General features: G+C 34.2%; 1 protein-coding gene across 10 annotated transcripts in view; it reads left to right on the top strand.

The window, feature by feature from the left end:
- Nucleotides 1-12,826, top strand: part of MYCBP2 (MYC binding protein 2) — a 183,507-nt gene that overhangs the window by 125,184 nt on the left and 45,497 nt on the right. For 6 of the 10 annotated variants that reach the window (XM_033051559.1, XM_033051558.1, XM_033051556.1 and 3 more), the window contains 5 exons: nt 2,459-2,575; nt 3,368-3,508; nt 9,111-9,185; nt 11,243-11,467; nt 12,373-12,505. In XM_033051559.1, the coding sequence (XP_032907450.1) occupies nt 2,459-2,575; nt 3,368-3,508; nt 9,111-9,185; nt 11,243-11,467; nt 12,373-12,505 (691 nt within the window). The remainder of the gene's footprint in view (nt 1-2,458; nt 2,576-3,367; nt 3,509-9,110; nt 9,186-11,242; nt 11,468-12,372; nt 12,506-12,826) is intronic. The other 4 variants (XM_033051561.1, XM_033051560.1, XM_033051563.1 and 1 more) reach the window with 2 other exon arrangements.

Raw genomic sequence — 12,826 nt, 5'->3', positions numbered from 1 at the left:
ATACAGATTAGACATATATCAGTCAGAGACAATCCAATATAACAAATCGTGTTTGACTGAGAGAAAGGGCTTAGTTGAGTTCTAAACATTTCTTCATCATTTTTGTCAGCCTGAAACTTCACATAGTTCTAACCAAAGGACACAAACAATGCATTCTCAGGGGTGATCTGTTGTCAACTAGAACCACCAAAATATTTTCATTGAGGCACTGGACCGTTCCAGTTTTGTGGCCAAACATTACTTAAATTGCAATCTGAAAATGGGTGCTGTGTTATGATTTTATGATGTGTTCTTCATTCTCTGTTATTTGAAGTCGGTTGAAAAATCTGAAGGAGACTCTGGTAGTGATCTGTATTCAACCTGGGGTTGAATTGCTGTCTCCTTATTAGCTGCAGAGTGTAAATTAATGAACTTGCAGGAAACTTCATTCCACATCCTTTTGAGGAAACATTCTTTTTCAAGCTATGTAAGGTAATTCAGGGTAGTTGCAATCAACTAGAAGGAAAGGATCCTAATTTAGCTAAATTTGAAGGTGCAAGACTGGTACCAGAATGATTGGTCGCTAACATGTTTCTACTGTTCTGACACAACAAGTAGCTAGCATCAATTGCAAAACAAAAAACAGCCACCAAACCCAAAAGCTCTACTGGGGTTGGTTTTTCTCACCCCTTCATAGAAGATCAACCCCCTTGTTAAGGTTGCTTTATCCTATACAACACCTCTTTCTGTTATGTGACGTGTACCTCTTGGCAGATTTGTCAAATAAAAAAGCACAACAACACAGCTCTTGAAAACTGCTGTGCACTGTAGCGATGATGTACATCCTAATTGCTAAGCCTTTCTACCTTAGTCAGTTCTTCAGTTGGCATCCAGTTTGTGTATGCACCATGGAAGAACTGCCCGTTGGAGGTGTTACAGAGCTACAAAACCACTGTGCTATGCAGAAATATTTCCAGCAAGGAGGTGCTGTATCAGAAAGAAGAAACAGATGATGATAAAATTTTTCTTCATGGTCAGAAATCAGCATAAGAGAACTTCCTAATCTGTTTTTTATTGTATTTTCTGTCAGTGGATCTGATCCTTAAGCAATTTCTAGTTACAGGTTGAAGTTTTTTATTAACTAGTTAGGTTAGCTGTTGCAAAAGGGAAGAAGGCTCTTTCCAGGCCTGTGCCTACTCAAAATCTGGAATATGAGTTTTTCGTCTAAATTGAAGTTTTCAGTCCAAGTTCTAGCAAACTGTCATAATGATTTTCTGAAGTAACATGATGCAAGGATCCCCAATTTGGAAGACATTGTTTTTGGCTTGTCTGTGTTTAGAATGCTGTCAGCAGTGATTCAGCTTTATACTTCTACAAGGACCTTGTAAGTCTTGGTTTTGTCTGTTGCGAGAATCTAAGTATTATGAGTAAGAGGACTGTTAATAAGCAAAACCTTGCACATTTTGGAGTAATTTATGCATGGAATCCTTTACATGCTTCTGGTTTTGGGGTTTTGTTGGTTTCATATTTTATTTTTTAAATTAGCCTCAGAATAAATATAATTTCTTGAATAATTTCTTTATAGAAAAAAGGTTCATGCACTTAACTGTTGACTCTCATTATGTATCACTGAGTTTGTTCCTTTCACATCATTCTGTGCTTTATGTTGTTATAGATTAAATCCGTATTTCCATTGATATTTTTATCACTTTTACCTGTGGAGTTTGAAAATAACCTTCCAAGAAAATGGTTTTTTTACCATATAGATAGAAAATATGCATCTCTGGTTTTAAGAGACCAATAGGATGGTTTACATTTGTTCTGTATGGGACAGGTGCCTGATAATGTTTGAATGGTAAAAAAGTTACTGTGAATCACAAGTGGGAGATTTTGGGGTGCTGTAGTAAGTCCAGCTAATAGCAAGGAGCCTCTGCTCTAACCTTCCTGTGATAAAAAGAAGAAACTATTGAAATAACTATTTGAAAGATAAAATGGAAAGATCATTTTATTTTAAAATGGCTAGTTAAACTCTCTAGCTTAGGAAAATATCCAAATTTTGGTTAAAAAGCTGACTAAAGAGAATACTGCAGTAGCACAACTGAGAAATGGTAATCCCAGGCTGATCAATTAGTAGAAATAATAAATTTGAAAATGCAAATCTGGTGAAATTTCCAGCAGCAAATGAAATGTATGTGTTAAAAAAATCAGAAGCTTGTACTGATTATTGTAGGATATAACAAATATTTCCAAGTTAATGCATGCTGACATTATGTTTTTTTGGAACATTATAATTTTATTGATTATAGAACAAAAGTGAAGTTATACACAGCAGCCATGGGAAACTAGCAACAAACTGTAACTCTTAAGACTGCTGTCTTGTCACTGGCATTTCAGAACCTGTTAAACCTATTTCTTTTTACTCTGAGAGCTCTGTTCCAATTTTTTTTTCTTCCTTACTGTCTTTCTTTGCTTCTCTTAGGTTCGCAAATTTGTGGCCAAGGACAGTGCAGGGCTTCGTATCCGTAGCCACCCTTCCCTTCAGAGTGAGCAGATAGGCATAGTGAAAGTCAATGGATCCATCACTTTCATTGACGAGGTAATCAATAAGACGTTTCTGTTGAAAATTGGGCTAAGATGTAAAGGTAATTCATGCAAATAATGGGGGTTTTACCATGTCTAGATGTTGGCATACACAGCTTAAGATCATAAATTGCAAAAATCTAAATTTCCTAATTTAGTTTTTCAAGCTGTCATTTCCTTTACTTATTTTGAAACCTGTGTAACAAATATTTGAGATGGATACAAAGAAAGAAAATTCCTAGAGTTCATCTTACAATAACACCTCTTAAGATTTAGCTTTTCACTACTTACTATTTAACTACTTACTGTAACTCTACACAAAAATTCAGATGTAGATGTCCTTCTCATTGCATCTTTCACTTAGAGGTCTGAAAGAGCACTACTAGTGTGTTAGACTACTATGCATGTATTTTTCTTACAATATAACTTCATATCCAAGGAATATTTTTTGATTTACCAGCAATGGAAAGTACTAGTCATACCAGCAATAGAAAAATGGGAAGTGGGGAATTTATAAAGCTTATGAAGGCTTGACTTTCTTTCCTCTTTTATTTCAAAGCAATCCTTATTACTGCATGATCCAATTTAAATTTATCTTCACACCTTGAGTTATAAAAAGTTATGCTTCCCCATCACTTTGGAATTCTGATTTTGTCAATATTCTTCTTTATGCCTACTTATGTTGTATCAGCATTGTAAGGATCATTGCTTCTTTGCTGCTATTGTCTGCCTGAAGTCTGTTAATCCTTGCTAGCTACAGAACAGTTACAGGAGGGCATGGCTCGTTCTTGTTGCTTGTTTCCCATAGATCCACAATGATGATGGTGTTTGGCTGAGGCTGAATGATGAAACAATAAAGAAGTATGTTCCTAACATGAATGGTTACACTGAAGCCTGGTGTCTGTCTTTTAACCAACATCTTGGCAAGAGCCTTCTGGTACCTGTTGACGTAAGTAAAAGGTGCCTTTGAAAAATATCAAAAGTACACTCTATCCTCATTACAAGACTTTCTTTAATTAAGGCTGCAAAAAGGCCTGAGGTAAACGATATTTTAATTATCAAATACAACCTTATACGTGTTCGCAATTTGGAGGGCTGCTGTGTAATGAGGGTGGAGTGTCGAAAGATATGAGGCTTTTTTATGTTGAAGCCTCTTCTCCTAGAAGAGGAACAGAAGTGCAGGGACTACTGTAACAAAAGCAGAATAGTATTAGATTGTGGTCTGCACCAGGTGTTTCTTATGCTAGATAGGATTATCTGTGAAGTGGTCCACTGGTGCCATGATGTCAGAAGAGGCTTGCAGCCTACAGTGAATCAATGTAATTGGTGCTTTTAAAAAAAACCCAACCAAACAAAAAGTTCTTTAGATTCTGGATTTTGTGGATGTTTTTTGTGAGTTTTATACCTGAATCCTTAAATTATCACTTCATTAGCTAATCAAAGTATCCCAGGGCTTCAAGGTAAACATTGAATTTATAATAAGAGTAACTGTAATTTATTTGAATAACTTTAATGGTTATCATCATCACTGCAGTTTAAAGGTTACACATTTTCTGGAAACCAATTACACTTTTTTGAAAAGTGTGAAAGACAAAAAAGGAAAAACTATATTGGCCAAACTGGTGTTTCTCAAAAGATTCATGAAAATGCAGACCTTTCTGGATCATCTATTTTCATGCATTTCCCTGTGTGGACAATATCTTTGTTTTTTTCTGGGCAGAATGTGAAAATCAGATCTAATTGATATTGATACATAGATTTGATTTGTCATCTTATCTGAATGACCTGTGCTGCAATTGAAGATAGTTGAGAGCTATTTCATTAAATTAAACACTGCCATCATTAATATCATGCTGTTCATGTTTTTTGGTTTTAGAAGAACTGAGATAGTCCCAGTTCCAGTGAAATTGGGCTATTTGCTAGTAGCTAAATCTGGAAATTCGTAATAGCCTGTGTATGTTCTGCCAAACACTGTTACATGATGGGAATAGGTCTTCTTGTCTACAGATTATTTGTTGATATGTTTCTATTTATAAATGTATTTTGATAGAATCCTTGTTTGGGAAATTATTTTAATTTTGCATTTGGTAAGAAAATTATTCCTGTACTCAGAAATCAGTCACTCAAATACACCTGTCGTCACAGAGTTTTCCTAGTCTGTTGTAGAATATATAAAAACATGATAAAAATTAGACTTTGTTTAAAATTTTACCTGTATTTTTTTGCCTTAGAAATTGGTAGCTATTAGAAAATTGCTATATTATACTTCCATGAAATATTAATATTTCTGTGCAGTAGTTGAATTTTACCAGCTCACCCATGGTAAAAGTGAATTCATTTGACTAAGTAACGTATTTCAGTAAATATTGTATGTCTAGATGGATATTATAGTCTGGTAGGGTTTTTTAGTTGTGTGGTTTTTGTTTGGGTTTTTTGTTTGTTTAGCTAATCTTCAATACCTTTTTGCTTGTTGAAGGGAGTATTTTTGAGCTCAGCAGCTGTCTGTGGTTAGCAGAACTTACTGGTTGGTGTATTTCATACAGCTCTGGTATACATATAGTTCTAGGGAAGAGCATATGCTAGGCTCCTTGAGAGAAGCCTGAAAAGAAATGTCTGCCATGAATAACTGAACATTCAGTCTTGACGGTGTAATTTTGAGAATTCAAATTTCATGTGAGTAAGGAGGACAGTTACAATCAAATGTGAAGAACAGCATTCAGTTTTCAAGAATTTAATTCTCTGTGTCTATAAAATTCAGATAAAAGATTCTCTCGTGGTTTTGAGGATTTTAAAGATTCTTGTGAATTAGTTCCATTACCATTTAGACTATTAGAGGCTGTTAGATATGCTTAATTTTCTTTAAGGTTGCCAGTCACATGTCTCGACACAAGTTAAAAGTCACTTTATTAGCTTCTGCTCTGTAAGAGGCAGCCAACATAGCAAAAGGATTATGAAAGCAACTCTTAAAACAATGCAGGCATACATGCAAGAAACATGTTTTGAGATACTTTCAGAAAGGTTTCCTTGCATGACTCTCATTTTCAGATTTTTAAGAGGACTTAGCATGTCCTGAAATTGTTTGATTTCATAATGACAATATATAAGCAGTAAGATTTGCTGGTTTGAGTCATAATAATAAGAGGGAGAAAGAAAATAATTATTTTCTAACATTTTATTTCTTAAAGGTGACAAAACATAAGTCAGGGTTCAGAGGCTGACTTTTGAATGCCTTAAGTCTTTACAACATTTTAGTCTATCATGTACTGCTTTCTTACTAGATACTTCCTCTGCACAGATACTGCTTTCTTGGTAGGAAGTCTTAAAATCTTTTTTCATGATGGTGACTGGGTTGCAAGTGTTTGAAATTATACTTCTTTTTCTCTGAATTGTCCAAAAAAGGACTGTAAGTTGTCAAATTTGATTTTTGCAGTCCTCTAGAGATGAATGACTTACGTCAAAAAGGATGTTCAATTAAGTAATAAATGCTAAAGTTTTGTTAGATTAAATTGTGATATAATTCATATCTCCTCAATCCTGTTGTTGTGGATAGCTGAATGACACGATGAGCAGAATGCAGTAAAAAAATTGTGATTGTGCAAGATTTTTTGGAGCCAAGCTGTTCAACCAGTTTTGGCTTAAAAGGAAGACTGGGGAAAGTCTCTTGTGTGATTGAAAATGGAAAGGGAAAATCAAATGCCTGAGTTAGGCCATGTATTCCCTGTTCAAATAGATGTCACATTACTTCTACTAGACTCCATTTTCTATTCAACTCTGACTGTGCAGACTTGTCATCTCCAATTGCATTGCTTTTTCATGTTTAAATATACAGGCTTTTTATAATCGGTCCTTAAGTAAATAAAATTTCTCAGTACATTTAGGAAAACATGTAAAAACTTCTTAAAGATTTTAGTGATTCTGTTTCTTCACTGTATTGCTGAACAGTGAGCAGGTGAAAAACAGTACAGGTTCTCAGCAATGTTAATTGTGACCTCTTTTGATCTGGATGTATATTTTATATCTGCATTTTATGTATGTTTATTAGCATTAGCTAGGTATTTGATGATAAAGCTAACACTTTGCACTTTCTGTATTTTTATCAGAGCTATTAAGATAAATGATCATAGGAAAGGAGAGATCCATGGTAGTTCCCAGTGTTTTATTTATTTGATCTCTGGTCATTCACCTTCTTAAAAAGTCTTCAGCTCTTCTTCTATTGTTCTTGTCCTTTCACGAGGAGTTGCTTTGTAGCCCCTGGTCTGAAATTTTGCATCCAATCCATTGTAGGTAATATAATTGAGATTGTTAATTTAATAGATCATGATTTTGGATAAACTCTTTCCATCTCTGGTAGTTATTTTTTCTTCTGTCTTACAGTGTTCAGGTATCAGTTTTTGAGAAAATACTTGTAAAATTCCTTATGCAGACAGTTATTTATTCATGCTGACACATAGTACGCAGTAGAAAGGTACAATAATACAAAACAGTGCACACTAGGAAGAAATAGAAATATATCTTGTCAAACTCTGGAACTTGTCTTTTTAAAAATCACATTCTAAGTAAGTTCTCATTAGTTCATTTTAAATTTAAAACTTTTTAAGAAGGAATATTGTACCCTGATGTCCAGCTACAAGATTACATTTCCCAGCCACCACAGCAATCAAGTATTGAGAATCTGCAAGTTTTTTCAAACCATTATCGCAATGGAAGAAAGAATCAAAATTAGTATGTAGGCTCCAGTGCTTGATCACAACTTCAGAAAGCTGAATGTTCTGTGGAAACACTGAAGGACATTGGCAGAATATTTCTGCCATTGTTTTAAGCATGATGGAAAGCTATTGGAAAGTAATACTGTGTTGGATAAAAACATCAAGATAGCTGTTTAAGATAAGTCTTAGTTTTGAAAAATAATAACTGAGGTTTTAAATACTTCCCAATGGTCCAATGATTTTTCATGGCAAAACAAATTATATTTTTTTTAATCTTTGAACCTTAAAATTTATTGGGAAAAATATGAATTTCTAAAATTACTTTTAGATCTTGGAAAGTAAAGTCTTGAAGGAAAGCATTAACTAAATCTACAGATGATACCATAGGGCTAAAATCTGTCTAGCAGTTTCTTCAGAATGAAAATTTGATTCTCAAATAGATGCCTGATCTACTCATCTAGAGTGGTGTATAGTGTTGCAATAGCCAGGAAGTTCTCAAGCTCACAGTGCAAAAGAGAGCTTCTAGTTTGATCTTGGTGTTTCTAAGCCAGCATGGTCCACTTCACTGCTGTTGGTTTCCCTTGTATGTTTTACACATAGAGCTCTATGATGTAGAAAAATAGATCTTTGAAATGATACCTAAATATTTTAAGTATGGGTGGTCCATGTTTCTCAGTGGAAGTCCATCAGAAAAAAGGAGATGTGCTGCAAAGTAATAGAATCAGACAGTTTAAGTAGGTTGGATGCCTATGAAGTACACTCATTAGGCATCTGTAGGCTTTTTATAGTTGCTATAGTTTTATGCCAAATTGATAAGCTTTTACTTTGTTTTTCTTCCTAACACCCTCCCCACCTTCCCCAGTGCCCCAGAGCATATATCACTTGTGCATTGTTACCGCCTTCAGTTCTGGGTAAAGATAATACCATAATTATGATTATTAGTACTGGTATATGTATACTATTCTTTCATTTGACAGAAACAGTGAAATTTTCTTTGAAATGAGTAGAAACTAGCTTATGGAGAAAAGATGGCTTCTTTTTCATGTTTGTCAGTTATTAAAAATTGCTGTCCTCACTGTTTTATGGAAGGAAAAATCAAACAGAGCCACAGTGCTTATTTCTGTAGTGGGCAATTGGTTATAAAATTAGTGATGTCTCTCTGGCAGCTGTATTTGGTTTATGATTATTAATGACAAACTAGTTAATGCATTGTATATTTTGTAAAATATAAAATATAAAAATGTGAAATCTAAGCAATTGTTCTCCATATAGCACTGAAATTTGTGGCCCTGGTAAGAAGTATGATTTTGATATGCAAACTGGTGATATCATGCTGTGCAAGTGAAGTCCTTTCAGCAACAGAGAGCTTAGTCCTTCTGCATCTCCTTAGTTCTGACTGGGTGACTAAAATTCTGTGTGCACTTGTCCTGCACTGTTGAATTCATCTTTCAGAACAGGAGTCTGTCTCACTAGAAAACTGGTTTGTGATGGGACCAGCTACTGTTTCTCTGTAACAGAAATGAGTTTTTTCTGTGCATGAAGTCTCAAGCTTTATAAGAGATGTCTGGCTCTTAATTTCAGTAAATGGCATGACACACTACATCCATTTTGAGCTTTTGACATACTAGACTGTTTCTGTGTAATGGATGATTTGCCATGGTGAGCAATGGACTCAGGTGACTTGATTAGGAAAACAAAACTTTCTCCTTTTGCAAAACATTCTACCAGTAAATTTACTCGGGGAGAAAATTTGCATTGTAGTACCTTGAGCTTCTTCCTCCAATATTTCTTTGTTCCCATTTCTTTGTTGATATATGTCTTTTTTTTTCAAACTTTGTTGCTCAGAATGTCTTTAATGCTAGCCAAGGAGTAAGGGATTTGGACTTTTTTTCATGGACTTCCAAAGCTTTACCCCCCAAGGTGAGTTAAATTACAGGAACAGTCACACTGTACCTCATGTTTTCCAAATGCACCTTATGACTCAACTTTATGCTAAATATTCTTTGAAGTCTGTTTTACTGTGAATTATTTTTATAGGAAATAGCAGATTTGCATTCAGTGCTGTATCTGTGTCTCTTTCTTCTAAAATGAGAAAAAAATACCAGGGCAGGTTATTGACTTTTTATTAGTTCATAAAATAGCACTCTCCTTTTTTAACAAACCAAATCAGAAGTTCCAAGAGGTGGCATAGTAAACAAAGCCTTTTATTCTTCTTTAGAGCAGAATTTACTGGTAAAATTTTTTCTGTTATTGTAGGCGCCACATAAAGTTGCAGCCTCTAATAAGATGATATTTGTATCAGTACAGCCACAGATATTTAATAAATACTGCCCATTCTTAATGATTTTTAAAAAAGTATTCTACGAACAAGATATGTTTTGTACAGTTAAGCTGTTTAAATTGACTGTAGAAGTGTTTGTGTAAATTCCAGATCTGTGATGTTTTGAGTTGGATTTTTTTTTGTATGAACTTTGTAATGAGGACGATAATGTGTTGTGCCTTTTGGTTTAGAGATTTTAAAATTGTTTGTCCACTGATTCTTTTTCCCCAGGATAGCAGATTTCATTATGTCAAGATCTAACCTATGTTTAATTTTTTTTCTCAAACCAGTTTACTTCAGCTTGCATTAACTTGCTTTGTAAGTTACGTATTTACATAACAGAATCATTTTTATATAAAGACTTCTTGAAAAAAACTGCACTGCACACAGTGCACAGACTTCCAAAACCAAAAAAAAAAGCTGAAAACATGGTAATTAAAGAGAGGAAATTGCATTCATTTAAAAGTAAAAAACATAACCAGAAGTTTGGTTTAAACCTGACAAAAAACCCTATTCTTACTCACAGCAAGAAGTGAACTCCTGGAAGGGAGACTTGTCAAGGCAGAAAGTATCAACATATTCAGAAAAATTAAATTTCAAGAAACCAGATTTGTAAATAAACACTAAAGAAAATAGGGTATACCCTGTAACATCCATAATAAAAAGGTTTTAAATGCTGTTGGTATATAAAGGACAGACTGGTAGTAAAGGTTTTTAATCAGCTTCTAAAGAGCATTTCATTTTGCTGAACACAGTAGACTGAATGAGGTAAACCACTGGCTTCATCCAGTAGGACATTATGTAGTTAGTAACTTTCAGATGTTCCTTTAAAAACACCTATGACTTTCAGTATAATAGAACTTGCTCCTGCTTCTTACTTGCAATCTGCTGAAATAAATGCTCATTTGTTACTCCCGCCTTATAGTTTTTTGTACAAAAGCCTTTCAGTTAAGATATTGCTGACTGAAAAATCTATGCTAATTATTCTCTTCTTTTAGTAACTACCAGTTCTTTTGGTAGAGAAATTCAAAGTGTTTTCTTCAGGTTTGGATATATGTTTCTTTGGCAAATAGTACAAAGTGAAATAAATTTGCAGACCATTATCATTGTAGAAACAATAAATACACACTAACACTTAGGTGAGCATTTAAAATTCTGTGGTATTGCTGTTCCTCTTTTTCATAATTTTGCCTTGTCTCTAAATTAACAATATATTCCAAACATGAAATCAAAAAAAGAAGCATGTCATATGGAGAGAGATGATATTGAAATTCCCTTTCCATAGCCCCAGACTTTAACAAAATTTCACAAATAGAGCAGGAGGAATGAATGTGTATCCTGAGAAATGTCAATGAGGATGAAGTGAAAGCAATTAGATTAAATAATTTGTATCTAATGTTAGGGATGAGCTATTATTTTTGTATAAATGGTTACATTTATACAACTTTTGCTTTAAGAGCAATGTCATGAGTAATTCAATTAATGATGGTTGTTCAGCACTGCACGCTAAAATTAGCAATGTAACTAGGATCTCCTTTAGCTTTGAAATTTACCTTTTGTAGTCTTGAAGTATTTCTTATCTCAGTAGTTTAAAGGTTGTATTAATAGGTTTTATTCTGTTCTGTTTTGCCTTTTTTTTTTTTTTTTAATTTCTCAGGAACCTAGGTCTAATGCTGATGATTTTTTCAAAGACCTAAATTCACACTGCCCACAGGAAGCAGTGATGCAAGAGCAAGACATGCCATTCCTTCGAGGTGGACCTGGAGTGTACAAGGTAGTGAAGACTGGCCCATCAGGTCACAACATCAGAAGCTGCCCTAACCTTAGAGGTATCCCAATTGGAATGTTAGTTCTGGGAAACAAAGTCAAAGCAGTGGGCGAGGTATGGATCCTTGTAGCTTCAGTTCATGTCTTCATAGATACCAGTATATAACAGTAGTAACCGCAACAAAAGAATCTGCCTCTCTACAGGTTTGCTTTTTCCCTCCTCATGATAAATACTGGCCTTTGAACTTGATTGATATTATTAGTACTAATGCTGTCATGTCTTTTGCCTTTTTGCATTGGTTGGAATAATGTTAAAATTGCACTGCAGTTACCTGTGCTTGCTAATGTATTTCTGTTACAGTATTCCTTTAAAAATTGTTTCTTGATCTACTTTTATGTCCTATTCTTTGAAAGAATTCTGTTTCATTGACAAAATGTTTTCCTAAGACCTAACCATTTAACCAATTTCTGTTTCCATGTACTGATTGTACTAACTTATTTAGTTGCTGAACTATTGTCATTGTTCTGGGTTGTCCAGTTGTGGTGTTTTATGGTTAAGAAGGGCTTAAGGATGAAGTGTGTCATGCTATTTCCTAAATATAATATCAGGAACAAAATTAATACTCATTAAAACCTTTCATGTATATCTTGGTGTTACAATTCTCCTGTTGACACCATTGATTAGAAGGTATATCTTGGTGACTATTTCCCTCAAGTTTTTATTTAGGTTTATGTGGACTTACTGAAATTGTGGTGTTGGTGTTTTGCTTCATCTGAACATAAATGGGTCTAAAATTTTTGGAATTACTACTAAATGTAAATGTGCCATAAATAGGTTTGGTATGTCAGTCTGCCTCAGCCTGTGGCCTTAATTTAAGAATCTTTTTTTTTTGACATTTGCTTTGTAATAGAAAGTTTGAAATTTAATGTATTTTCCAGATGTTGTAAGTAGTTGCTGAATCATACTACTGAATCGTTTGAGAAGTCAATAAACTTTGGTTTTTTATGTGTGTGCATCAGGTGACTAATTCAGAAGGTACGTGGGTGCAAATGGATAAGAACAGCATGGTAGAGTTCTGTGAAAGTGATGAAGGCGAGGCGTGGTCATTAGCTAGAGACAGAGGTGGAAACCAGTACCTCCGACATGAAGATGGCAAGTGGTTGTTTTATTTTTTTAAATTACTTAAAAAAATAAGCAGTGTAAATGGCAGAAATAAAGAAGGATCTGAGTTTTGAACAGGTGTAACATTAGCTTATGTATTTTCACTTGAGTTGTGTTGCACAGTTGGACTTAAAAGTTGTTTATAAACATTCTTTAAATGATATTTTATAAAAAAACTGTTAAAATATTTATGTATTATTTCTTCTGTACTGGTTCCTCTATGGTTATGGACAGTAATTTTAACCATCTTTTTTATTTTAGGTATCTAGGTAATTTTTATGTTTCTGTTTTCCAAAAGGTGTCTTCATTAAA

Source organism: Catharus ustulatus, chromosome 2 (genome assembly GCF_009819885.2).
Source record: "Catharus ustulatus isolate bCatUst1 chromosome 2, bCatUst1.pri.v2, whole genome shotgun sequence".
Lineage (NCBI taxonomy): Eukaryota > Metazoa > Chordata > Aves > Passeriformes > Turdidae > Catharus > Catharus ustulatus.
Note: the sequence above shows the minus strand (reverse complement) of the source record. Positions and strands in the feature narration are given on the sequence as shown.